Below are 13,897 nucleotides of genomic sequence, written 5' to 3'. Positions count from 1 at the left end.
AGTGATCAATAGTGGACATATTTCAGCCCCAAAGCAGTAGCCTACAGGTGAAAAAACACCTGTGTCTTTATATTTGACAAAAACAATATTACAAACTGAATAAAATCACATTTAAACCCATAATAATGTAAATGATGCAAATTTCTCTGCACACAGCAAACTCTTTTCTTTTGGATGTAATCATCAACAGCTGCATAACAAATGGATACCAGGCTAATAATCACTGGGATAACAGAGGCACGACCTGATGGTGTTGAACCAATGATATTTGCAGGGATACATTATTATTAGCTTTATTTGCGTGTCTGTGTGATTTCAAAAAAAACACAGCCTGTTGACTTCAGACAGAGAGTTGAAATATTTGTGAAATAACATGATGTGCTTTCCATAAGAGAAATTTACTATTGTTTGGATTTCACATGATTGATGCTTGACTTAATCCACTGCTCTTTGCGCCTTCCCAGGAGGGTGAAGCGGTCTCTTTGTGCTTTTCTGTCCCATGTGAAGCAAACCAAAGCGGGAGAGTGAGGGTCATAGCTATTCGGCAGGGTACCAGATCCTTCCCACCGGCACATCTGCATGTGAAATCGCCATTTCACCCCTCCACACTCCCTAATTGTTGCTAGAATTATTTGTGAAATTGCCTTCCACCAGGAGTGTTTTCCACGGCAATTGTCACACAATTTTATATGCACGGTGGGCCCACAGAGTTGACACATGCACCTCTTCTTTTCTGCCATATGTGCTCTTTTTATTCGAGTTTAATAGTAGCGTATTATTATTTTTTTAACAATTACCTTTAAGCAATTACTCTTGCGCGTACTCCAGGGCAAGTCAACCTGTTGTCATCAATAGCGGGTCGATCCAAATGTTGTAATTACCACAAAAAAGCTATAGAAGCGATTTAGATGTTCATGCTGCGCACATTTAGTTAATTGAAAGGTTAACAAGCCAAAAGCATAGTATGGTCTAACCTTCGCTAAGCAGCGCAGCTTTTTGCGCAGCTTCGTCCAGTCAGAAAGCAAATCATCAGTTCTTGACTCAGTTATTTTTGGGGCCGTGAATTTATTTACACGAAGCGCTGTGAGAGCAAACGGAGCATCTGTGGAGGAACTTTGGATGTATAGTTTTATTTTCAATATATTTTTATTTTGGTCGGTCAATTCAGACTTTCACCCCCCAAATATAGTATTTTATTCTGCATTTGATTCTTTACTTGCAGACAATGTGAAGAATATAGTATTTTTAATAACTTGCAATTATGATTTTTTAACGAATTATTTTGGATGCACGCGTGCAGTTTATATATATTTCTCAATTTCTTGAGTTTTTCCTGGTGACAGACAGAAAGAAATAGATCTTTTCTTTTTTTTAAAAAAACGTGAATATTCTGCAGTTTTGAACAGCTGAATGTCGTGGAAGCAGACACATTTTTGAACCGGTCCTGGTGTGTGTTGGGTCTTATGAGGGAGGCAGCAGTGAATTAAAAGTGGAAAGTGTTGCTCTGATTGGTCGGTTGGCTCCTGGCTAAACCCACTCTCTTTCATCCATAAAAGAAAGGCCAGGGAGCCTATGGGAGCGCTCGGCTGTCTCCTCCTACGACATGCACGAAAGTTGGCCACTTAAACTACTTCCAACCCGCCAGCAGACATTATACTGAACCCAAACTACACCAAGGGAAAAGAATAACAGTGCTTTTTTTTTCCAACTCACAGTCATAACTTTAAGTGCATCTGCTCCATTTTTGCAGACGTCCCTGATCAAAGGTTGTTTTTATTCTATTTGTATTCCTGCCGTTATTTTATTTTTTGTTTTTGGCAAATTCTTCGCACCAGAGGAGAGCATCACTTTTGTTTTTCCCCCGGTGGAAGAAGGGCTAGTCCAGTTTCTCCGCCTGGGATTGGGATTTGACAGCAGATTGCGCGTCTTTTTGAGCATTTTGAAGACATTCCGTTTATTGACTTGGACTTTGTGAGAGTAGCAGGCTCGAGCAGAGTCCGTTTTGTTGTTGTCCTAGTAGCTAAATGATGGCTACTTTACCAGGAACAATGCCTCGGATGGTGCGCCCTGCGCCAGGCCAGAACTACCCCCGAACCGGCTTCCCACTGGAAGGTAAGAAAAATGACAACATGTGTTTGAACTTGTGCTGTGACAAAACTCATCAGTGCTTCACTCTGTCAGCTTGTAGCACGATAGTCACACACAGAGCACAGTTTGTTGCCGGCGACGTGCTGGGAAATAAAAAAAAGGTGGGTGAACAAATACGACCTCCAGTCAGTGACGATTAAAGTTAACAACCTTCAGTCTGATCAAAACTCAATTATGGTGTCAGAAAATCAGCAGCTCGCGCTTTGAAAATCAGCCCACAGAAATATCTCGTGTGTTTTGTTTCTGCTTGATATTGTGATATGTTTTAGTAATTTATGTGTTCAGTTTGTATTTATTTGTAACCTTTTTTAGTTTATTTGCATTCAGACTAATTCACTCTGAATAATTCCCTCTTATTTAACAGCATCTACCTGAAATATTTATACTAAGACTTTATTTTCTTTTGTGTGTATATATTATGTTTTTTATGATTTAACTTTAAAATATGGATAAATTGCATTGATAACTATAATAGGCCCAGAACATGTATTATAAACTATCCTTTGTGCTGAAATTGAAGCAGTAATTTACATTTATAATAACTCAGATGACAATAAAAGCAAATGTTTTTTTTAAGAAAGCTATCTATATTTTAAACAACATTTTACCTCTCCAACTATGACTTTTACACACCCACAAAAAAAGCAATCTAATTGTTAATTTTTTTTTTATATAACATCACCACCTCGATGCCCACACTCAAGTTGTCTGAACATATGGGCGGAAAAAAGATCACTTTGTATTTGCATGCATTTATGGAAACAGTTTTCCCATTACGCCCAGTTCGTGCTCAAGTGCTCTGAACTGAAATGTACAAAAACCACGTAGCTTGCAAGTTACTCGAGCTCCAGGATTTGTTCAAGTGTCCTGCTGCTGGAAATGGCAATAATACACACAGCAAAGAGATGGCTCAAAGGATCACATCAATATTTGTACAGCATGACTAGGAATAATCAAGGTGGGAAGTGTCACCCTCTTTAGTGTCTCTTGAATGTGAAATTGGATCCTGAAGTGCCTCGGATACATCCTGTCAGCCAGACTGACGCTGGATGAATTTGGCACGACGCTCTCTTGAAAATGTATAATATGATAATGTGCGTAAACTGCGTCCCATTAAAAGTCAGTAACATAGCAAACAAGCTGCTATTTGACTTCATCACAGGCTAAATTGTAGCTTCATCTACCTTGAAGTGAACATTTCAATACTTTACAGAGCAGAGTGTAGTGTTGTTGTTGTTGTTGTTGTTGTTGTTGTTGTTGTTGTTTTGAGACTTCTGTTGTTTATTGTGGCGCAGTATCCACCCCTCTGGGCCAGGGTAGGGTGAACCAGCTTGGCGGAGTGTTCATCAACGGGAGGCCCCTGCCAAATCACATCCGACACAAGATTGTGGAGATGGCCCACCACGGCATCCGACCCTGCGTAATCTCGCGACAACTGCGAGTTTCTCACGGTTGCGTCTCCAAGATCCTCTGCCGGTACCAAGAGACCGGCTCGATTCGTCCGGGGGCCATAGGAGGCAGCAAGCCCAGGGTGAGTGGGATCCTTGAACGGGTCTGCGGGTCAGGGGCAGCACGATGATGATGGGTGGTGGAGGGGCCCGAGGTGCATGACACCTGAGTGAGCCCAAACCTGATGTTGGGTCATCACTGTAGACCGATGGAGACAAAAATAACAAAACTTATGTGTGATCCACGTTTGGATGTCTGAAAAAAAAATCTATTATCATTATTATTATATTATATTATTATTATTGATAAATAGCCCTCGTGTAACTGATGACCTGTGTGTCATGACGTCTATTTAGTCATCACGCCTCATTTAAGGCCACCTGTAACATCCGAGCTGATGTTTTATTCTTCCTTGATATTTGAATAAATAGCCAATAATCAATATCATTGTTAAACAGAAATAACTTCATGAAAATATTTATGTAACAAACTAAATTAAAAACATTGTCAATTCCCAATAGTGACTGATAATGCGGTTTTTTGATTGTATAGCCTAATACTAAATGGTAGGTATTATAGGTACAGAGATATATATCTATATAGTATTTTATTATAGTAAATAGGAGCTTAAACTTTATCACAGGTGCTGAATATTTTATAGCTTTTAGTGCCGTTAAGAAATCTTTACCTCCTGTTCAGAGTCACTGAACCATAATATTCCCATTAAAAATTATAAATAGCCTAATTTAAAAAATTATGTGTTCAGTATTTATATACAACTTGATCACAGTTTTGTTCATCCTTAAAACTTTCTCTCAATTAAAACTATCTGAAATTTACTCTCTTCCTCCATCTTTTTTTTTTTTTTTTTTTTTGGTCTTTTTTTTCCCTCCTTCCTGCGATTCACACCATTTCAAACCTAAAGCAGGTGGCAACTCCTGACGTGGAGAAGAGGATCGAGGAGTACAAGAGAGAGAACCCGGGTATGTTCAGCTGGGAGATCCGGGATAAGCTGCTGAAGGACGGGGTGTGCGACAGAAGCACAGTTCCTTCAGGTGAGGCTTCATCTGGTAAGCTGCACTTCTTTTTTTTTCTTATTACGAGCGAACACTGCAGCATCACTTCTGAACATCACTTTGAATCCAACACGTTTTTAAGCCCCAGTTACTGATAGTAAAATGTTCCAGTTTAGCAGGAAGAACACCTACAGATGTTTGACCCAGAAACAAAGAAAGAAAAAAAACATCCTATAATTTTCTTGTTGGGAAAATGTGCCTGTGGTGCTCAAAAGTGAATTATATTATTGTATTTAAAGTATAATTTGACCCATATAGATTTTTTTTTTTATTTTAAACATTTTTCAACGCAGCTGCTTCATGTAAAACTTTTTTTTCTTGTGCTATTTTTGTATGGTATCCTTCTAAAAAAATGCATTATAGGATTACTATGGTTCTTTTATGGGTTTTAGAGCTAATCACCCATTTACCTTTTTGTTGCCATTAGTGAGCTCCATCAGCCGCGTTTTGAGGGCCCGATTTGGCAAAAAAGATGACGAGGATGACTGTGATAAGAAGGATGAAGATGGAGAAAAGAAAACAAAGCATAGCATCGATGGCATCCTCGGTGATAAATGTAAGTTAACAGCAGAAAATATATGGCCCTGTAACTCCTTTTGTCGATAATAACTTGTACATGTCTGAAATAACAAATTATTATTATCATTATTATTATTATTATTACTACTATGAAGAGTAAATTCCAGCCTTGTAAGCAGGAAGCAAATGTTTTAAATAGACTTCCCACTTTACGTCCTCTTGGGAAATTGTCCCACATCCGAGCTGCAGCTAAACGCAGAGAATTTGTTCCTGCTTTCAACTCCGAGCCAGCAGTTGTTCATTCACTCAATTATTTATGAGAGCCTTGGCAGAGGGTATTTAGCTGCAGAAAATTAATTTGTGTAGCGAATTCCTGCTCATTCATTCATTCCTTTAACGACCTCTAAACGACAGCTGACAGTTGACCCATTTCACAATCGATGTCAGTTCAGTGACATTTCACCACTTGTCAGTTAAAGTGGAAATCAATGTTCATATTATTATTGGCTCTATTAGTAATGCTGCGAGGAGAGAGGGGAGAAAAAAATAAAGCTTTTGACGCAGGTATGCGCTGTCAGTGTTTGTTGTTTACAAGCTTATAATAACCCTAAAATGTATTGTTATCACTAGTGATATGTAATATTAATGTGGCATATTTTATGTTTTATGTAAAATTCTAAATAAAATTATAGTAACACAGGGGGGGCAACAGAATAATTTTACTTTAAAATAGAAGATTTAAGATTTTTTTTTAAAATTCTAGGTCATTTTAAATTTCTTTTTTTTTTGTTGTTTTTAATTTTGCAAGACAAACCTCTGATTTTATTGTAATTTAATTAGCTCAGTTCTTCATTGTTTTCTTTAGCTATGGGGTGAAAAATGCATAGTCTCCAAACGACATCAAGGTTGGACTTTTTTGATGATCAAACATGTGTGAATGGGGTTTAGATAAGTCCCACAAAAGCCCCTCTCCTCCCCTCTTTTTTTTTCTTCTAAAAAAGAGACACTGCCAAAATTTTTCCAAACTTGAAGATGAACTTCACGAGCAAAAAAAAAAAAAAAAAAAAAAAACAGAAAAAAAAAACACCTCCCCTCCATTGATGCTTTTCTAAAGTGAGGAGTCCGAGGTACAAAAGCAAATCCTGGAAAGCAGGGCAGCGAAAAGCAGAGGATAGGCCCGTCCATTCTCATTCAAAAATCTGGTAAAAGAGAGAGAAAAGTTTGGACAAAGGGAAAGGAGAGACATAAAAGGAGATGAATTATTCAGTACGCCCCGCTGGTAGATAGTTTTGTAATTTAATATAATGACCCGTTGGAGCAGAATCAGTTGATAGCGTGAAAACGGTCTTTTTCTTCTGTCACACCACGCATTAATGTTATAAGAAAAATGTCACCTTGTTGCAAATATCCCCAGTGTCCATATAGATGGTTTGTAAACCCTGCTGGCTGTAAATGTCCAACTTTTTTTTTTTTTTTTTTTTTTTTGAGGAGTCTGGTCGTTACGCGCAAGTCAGCGGCGTAAAACTGAGAACACCTTTGCTGGATAATGTGACAGTTTGACTTGTAAAGTGTAAAATCATTGAATTATTATCGACTTTCTTCTGTTGGTACGAAATATCCAAGATGCCATAATGTTCCTGCTTCTGTGTTTTTCTTAGCGCTGCTTGTGTTTTAAATTGAGGCTAAATTACGTTGCTATAAAAAGAGACGCACCCTGTGCGTAATGCAGTTTAGACTACCGGCATCCGGATGGCATTTAATAATGTTAATACTTATTAGAGTAAGCACTGGAAACGATGGTTGCTGAATAGGTGGCTGTGTTCGTGCCGGGTGTAATAGCTCGCAGGCATGGTAAGAAATGTATTTATCCCCAATCAGCCTCTCACTCTCCGAGTTTGAAGCACAGCCCTTATGTGGAGAGGGGTTTTAAAGCAGATTAAATAGAGCCTTTTATTTCTTTTCACTTTCATCTCAGAGCGGAGCTCACAGTGGCTCGCCCTGGGCACAAAATTCATGAGATTTTTTTTTTTCCGTTTACTTATCCAGATTTTAAGACTTTATTTATTTATCTATTTGTTTATTAGGCTTGTGTATTTGATTTTCTCAGAGGTTACATCACGGATTTATCCCTGCACTAATCTAGCTTTATTAAATGTGTATTTAAACTGCTAACCACATTACAATATTGTAAATTTTATTTTGTTTCATGCTGTAGTGGAAGGTAAACCGACCAAAAACTCAGTGTGTGCACCGAAAATAGTTCCACCTCTTCACGCTACCGCATTAGTCCTTTTTAATTCTGATAATTGTTTACCGAGCTGAGATTCTGGTGCACATTATGTCTGTGCAGACATGTTTCTCACCCAATATGCGCACTTTAATGCTCATGTCCGACTGTTAAATTCTGTGCCAAAGTTCAATTACGCGCAAGAAATGGGAGGAAAGGTTGCACTACATCTGCGCAAACTTGGCCATCCTTTTGTTTTGCGCCACACTGGTCAGAGTGAGTGAAGGTGAATCAGCTGTCGGGCGTCCATCTGCCACACTGATGCGTCCTGCCTGACCGTCAGATGAGATGGCGACAGGCGATGGACATTTCAGCAAATCGCAGGATTACCTGAGGTCCTCAGTCTAATTAAACAGATGCCAGGTGGGATTATTTCCGAGCATCAGGGAGGGAAAGTGACAGAGCAGCGCAGAGGTGTGAGGAAGTCAGACGAGCCAAAGATCAAGGTTTAGGATTGGTTGAGCTACGATCCAGTGAAATATAACTTGTGATGCGGTGCTAAATACACTTAATTTAAAACACATTTAGAGAAAAGAATTATTGTTTGCCTTTTCCATTCCTGTGTCAGCATGTGCAAAGGTGCCTGTAAAGGTTTATTACTAATTTACGTCAATCAATTACGCAAAAAAAGGGAGTTTCATCAGGTTCATCCTCTTCTTCCAAACACAACCACATAAACAAAGAAACACAAAAAAGAATAATTTCAGCTGTTATTAACGATAAATTCGGCCTACACTGATGAAAAGTGTGAAGCGCTGCCCCCTCCGTGCTCCCCACGTCACAAACACACACGCGCGCGCGCGCGCGCGCACTCACACACTCACACGTACGCGTGCGCTCACACCCAGTCTCTAAGTGTATGGTAATATAATGTAGCTATATTTCGGGTCTAAAGCCGTGCTGAATGAGAAGGACAGGGGAATGAAGCGAGAGACCACTTCAAACAAATCCATCTGGAACAGTGTGTGAGAGAGATTCAGTGAAAGTATGGGGAAGTTATTTAGCTATTAATAACGTTTTTTCCTCAGGCATTGAGAGTGACTCCATCTGCACTTTCTCGCAGCTATTTGGCTGGGTGGAAATTGAGGGAGACCCAAATGTTGGGCAGAGATAACATACCCATCATAGCCCAGACCCTGCGCTGTGCTTCACTGCATTAAACTCGGATTAACCTCCCCTGTCCCCGCAGCCACTCAAGCCACATTTCACTGGAATTTACATCGGTAGGCCTACATTTCTTATAAAGAGGGCAGGAGCTGAAAGACACATGATCGATATAATAATAATAATAATAATAATAATAATAATAATAATAATAATAATAATAATAATAATAATAATAATAATAATTCTGAGCGATTTGTCCTAAATGAATAAAATTAATAAAATAATCCATATTTCGAAATACAGATAATTGAATATTGAAACAAAATTCAGTTTTTTAACTAAATAGCAGGTTTATCAAAACAGTTTTTGCTAAAACTAAACAGTAATTTGTTTTGTTTACAACGCAGTTTTATGTTTGTTTTTGTTTTTGTTTTAAGTTGGCCTATAAAAAGTAAACAATGTTAATTTAATGGGCTAATTTTGAACATTTTCACGTCCAAAATAAAGATGTTAATGGAGCCAAATGAGTTACAGCAGCCTATAAGCCTTTTAGTTTAGGCCCATATAATTTATGCATAATTGGGTGTCCTTCCATGTTTCTGAATGTTCAGTTTTTTTTGTTTTTTGTTTTTCAAACCAATTATGATTTGTGTGGCAAAGGTGACCGTAGCTACCTGTCGTCTTTCTCTTTTGATTTGTAGCAGGATGACGTGTCTCCTGGAGGATTTATGAGTAGCTTATAGCCTCAACAACTACTCAGTAATACTAAAATAATGATAATTACACGTCAGATGGATAAATAGTAAGCGTTATTTCCATGTAGGTGACGCTTTAATGGCTGTTAGTGCTTTGATTGTTAGATTACGCGTTGCCTGGTAACGACTCAGTCAGTAGGCCTGAAACGGTGTAACAAATCAACATTTCATTGGCAATAATGGGATAAAATTGGTGTTTTTGTTGCAAAAAGACAAAAGTTTAATTGCAGATTTGTTCATTTTTCCCTCCATCTATTCATTTTGTCAGGAATTATTTGTAGGAAAATATGAGAATTATCAAAAAAATGTTAACTTAACCATTTCCACCAGACAATTTTGATGTCATTTTTTATTTCTTTTATTCAAAAAATAACGTGCTGCTGATGACATGCCGCCATATTTGATGACAAGAGAGCTGCAACCAGTGTAACAAATTAGTTCCAGCAAGGTAACAGGAGCGTACTGTGCAACCTAATAACATGAAACTCATTGCTTATGTGAGTAATGAGTAATGCATCAATTTTAAGGAGTGCAGTTTAAGCTTGTAGGCCTACCAAACCGGAGAGACATTTCACTGTCAGGAGCTTTAAGTGTCGACAGCATTAGGCTGAATATAAAAAAAAAAATGGAGTAGGCTTAAATTCATTCTGTGCTGGCATTTGACTTTCATCACATCAGAAATATTCATGGAAGCACAAACACTAGCTGTGCCACCATTATCCAGGCTGACAGTGATACCTCTCAAGGCTGTCTATTAATTAAAGTGGCGCTTACCATGTGGGACGACTCCCTATCTGGGCACAAAAATGGTTTTTCCATCTCTTGTGGGGCTCTTGAAAAAAAGGGGCAATCTTCCCTCTCCAGCTTCTTGTGGGAAATTTAAAAGTGTACATAGGAAGACATGGGGATTTCTAGCTCATTTATAAAGACGAGTTTATAATCCTTTCCTGCTTAATAACTTAAAAGGATTCAATTTCTCCCCTCATTTATGGGGTTATGATCACACATTGTTAGGCGCAGATAGTAGCATTTCAAGGTTAACATTTCCTACTCGAAAATATCAGAATATAAGCTGTAAACCCATAGGTGCCTTTTGTTTAGCCTGCAGTTTTCCCTCACAAATGCTGATAGGCCCATTTTAGATGTTGTTACTATTAATGTGATAACAACGAAGGAGCCGAGGAAAGACCAAGTCGATAAGATGCTCTATGCCACTGAGCATTTTTCAATGATATGATATTTAATTATAGCATATAATTTCACCATCGAGAATTAAATTCAGTAGGCTTATGCAGACTCTGAGGATTGGATGTCTGGTTGGGGGTCTCAAACCATACGAGACAAATTAAAGAGGAAGCGTTGCCCTCCAGGTATCCTGTCACAACAGTAGGGTGCTTCAGCGCGTCTCTCATTTCTGTCTGTGTTTTATTCCGCCAATTTTCACTATGGGGCTCCTGCGCTGCGCCTGCAGGGCTGCAGGCCAAAATAAATAGAAAATCTCCATTTTTCATCTTCTTTCTTTTGCTTAAGTTTGACTTCCCTCATACACACACATACACACACATACACACACACACACACACAGACACACGCACACACACGCACACACGCACACACACACACGCACACACACACACACACACACACACACACACACACACACACACACACACACACACACAGGCAACACATGTGCATCACACATTCATGTCAACAGGTGGGGGTATTAGTAATAAAACTTTGTACTTTTCTTGCTTAAATTGCTTTATCCAAAAGTTGGCAGAGTGTGGCTTCATTTTTATTTTATTTTATTTTTTTTATAGCTTATTAGTTTTAGTTTTTACATAATTTGTTCTTTGTGTAATTTATCTCAAAGGGATGGGAGTTATTTTAAATTGCTCATTTATTCTAAAAAATGCCAGGTTATTCTATAATTCTGCAATCATGCTCTTATAAGTAAATCAATTTCTCGGTACTAGAAGTGTTGTGTTTGTGCTGAAACAGGTTAAACATATTTGAATGTACAATTTCCAGTGTATACAGTAATTATTCTGGGAAATGTTGCCTTTAAGTATTAGTCTGTTATTCTATCTATTACCTTATTATTCTTGTGGAATATGTCATCAAAAACACGGTTACACTACAGAGTGTCCAGCATGTTGTAATGTAAATATTTCAATTACTGTCCTGAGCAAACACTCATTATTATTATTATTATTATTATTATTATTATTATTATTATTATTATTATTATTATTATTATTATTATTATTACATCACTAGTGTCGTTACCAGCCTCTTGGCATCGTCTCAAACTTTTACGTTTCCACTTCAGGCGTTTAATGTGTTCCCCAAATTGCCACCGCTTTGTTAGCAGTAATGTTTAATTGGCTGGAAGAAGATGAATGAGACTGACAGGAATCAGCTGTCCAGAGATTCCCCTGTGAGTCTGACTCGGAAATCATAACCTGACCAGCTTTTCCTCCTCTGAAACCAGCTCGTTAAACTTGTCACATCTAATTAGGGTGTTAAAATGCACCGAGTGCATCGGTGGGAAACAGTAGGTGGTTGGTCCGGGGCAGCCAATAAGGCCTTTTTGGGTCAGGTGGTGGTGGTGGTGGTGGAGGAGGAGGAGGAGGAGGAGGAGGAGAAGGGGGGATGGATGGTGATGTTGTTGAATTGGACCGCTGCGGGCTTTTATTTCTAAGCAGGCTTTTTTCCGCTATTACTTCAATTATGGCCATCCAGCGGGCTAAACAGGGCAGCCTGCATGGACTGTAGCCTTGTTTTAATTAGGTATGAAATTAATTAGAGCAGACATCTATTAAAGACTTTTAAGTTTGGCAAATTTTTTTTCCACAGAGTTTAAAGGTATAACAGTGGATTAATGGCTTACAGCCAAAATTACATTTTATTGCATCCCATCATTTGTGCTGCCTGTCTAACAGGTGTCAGACGTCTCAGATACAGAAAAAGTTAAAGGTTTTCTCACCTTTAACAGTTTTTTTTTAATCTAAAATGTCAAACATATTTGTATTTTTAACAAACAATATCTGCAAAATGTCAGCATCATTTTACTGTAATAACTCCATAGCCTCACAAAACAAACACTGTGTCTTTATATAGATGTTTAAATTTTTGTATACATTTTTTTTAAGCTTATTGCTACTGGAGTTTTGCCTTCTGTGCAAATGCAAAAATACAATTGTCTTCGATTCCCATTTTTAAGAGGCCGCATTCTCTTTTTATTGAATACTTTTTTTCTTGTATTGGTACAAAAAAAGCTCTGTGATGTCTGACAGCCTACTCTCGCCATTGTTAGATGAACAGCCACTAGAAAAGGAAGAGAGAAAGAAGAGGGAGGCGAAAAGGCCCTTCTGTTATTTTCTGTCTTGAGACTTGCTGCATAGGCTATTCAGGCAAGTTGATGAACTCCTCCAAAAAGTTTATTAAGGGGCTGAAAACAATAAGAACTAAAGCCTTTGGGTGCCTGGGCAGACAGTTTATAAACTAGCTGCTATTGTGCCTCAAAGGCAGATGCATGAATACTTTTGAATAGGGGCCTTCAAACTGACACGATCAGGCTGGACAGCAGCAGTTTTAAAGGGAGAGAGGGTGCTTCTGCTGCAGCTCAGATCTCTGCTTTTTTTTTTTTTTTTTGCATTAATGTACATCTGCAAAGGAAGGGGGAGGAGGTGCTGGGCACTCTGTCATGGCCACGCTGGTTTTCTCTCAGGTTTTACACTATATATGTGCTTTAAAACACTTTAAAGTGAACATATATGTTTGGGAAAATAAACACTTTGTTGGACTATTTTGTGAAGCAATTATAATGTAGAATCACCCAACCTGGAAGCCCAGAAAGTCTGTCCTGTGAATCTTCATGAAAGCAGATGGTTTAATGCACTGCATCATATTATTTTCTTACTACTAATGCTGTATTTTGGGTGTGGAAATTGCACAAGCTGTTATGTGGAGACCAGGAGCAGAGTGTGACAATTGGGCTTCTCGTGTTAAAGCTGAATTTCAAACAAACAAAAAAAAAGCTACTCAAATCTTGCTGATCATTTATGCACCCAAAAGGCAAAGCAGAAATCTGTTGTGTGCTTTAGCAGGGCGACGTGGCTTCACTGTTGATATATTTTTGAATGGGGCACACTGGTTACGCGCACTCAAGAAGATACATTATTCCCCTCCTTTTCAGTAACAATAGACTGTCACTCTTTATCCCTCTTCCCTCCTCTGTCCCTCCCTCTCCAGCTTTCTCTTTAGTCCTCTCAGTCTCTGGCTCTGTGCCTCACAACATCAGAGGGAGTCCAGTGATTTGTGACCCCAGCAACCCACACTTAATCTCGCTAAAGAGGGGGAGCATCCAGTTTGCAGCTTGGCGGGCCCCAAATAGACCAAGCCTGCTCTGGCAGGTGTCAACATTAGCAAACAATTGGTCCCCAGTCCCATGCCCCGTACCCCAGTGCGACACTGAACCTAAACTATTTGAGGCGCGCTGAAAGGAGCCACATAATAGGGAATGTGGAGGGGAGGAGAGGAGGGGGAGG

At 38.8% G+C, this 13,897-nt stretch overlaps 1 protein-coding gene across 2 annotated transcripts in view; it reads left to right on the top strand.

The window, feature by feature from the left end:
• Positions 1-1,520: 1,520 nt before the first annotated feature.
• Positions 1,521-13,897, top strand: part of pax7a (paired box 7a) — a 47,190-nt gene continuing 34,813 nt past the window's right edge. Inside the window, exons 1-4 of one of the 2 annotated variants that reach the window (XM_044350256.1) lie at positions 1,521-2,112; positions 3,444-3,679; positions 4,523-4,652; positions 5,101-5,229. In XM_044350256.1, coding sequence (XP_044206191.1) covers positions 2,025-2,112; positions 3,444-3,679; positions 4,523-4,652; positions 5,101-5,229 — 583 coding nt within the window. In that variant the 5' untranslated portion in view covers positions 1,521-2,024. Of the gene's footprint in view, positions 2,113-3,443; positions 3,680-4,522; positions 4,668-5,100; positions 5,230-13,897 lie in introns of both variants that reach the window. The other variant, XM_044350255.1, reaches the window with a different exon arrangement.

The sequence above is a fragment of the Thunnus albacares genome, chromosome 4 (genome assembly GCF_914725855.1).
Source record: "Thunnus albacares chromosome 4, fThuAlb1.1, whole genome shotgun sequence".
NCBI classification, from domain to species: Eukaryota; Metazoa; Chordata; class Actinopteri; order Scombriformes; family Scombridae; genus Thunnus; species Thunnus albacares.
Note: the sequence above shows the minus strand (reverse complement) of the source record. Positions and strands in the feature narration are given on the sequence as shown.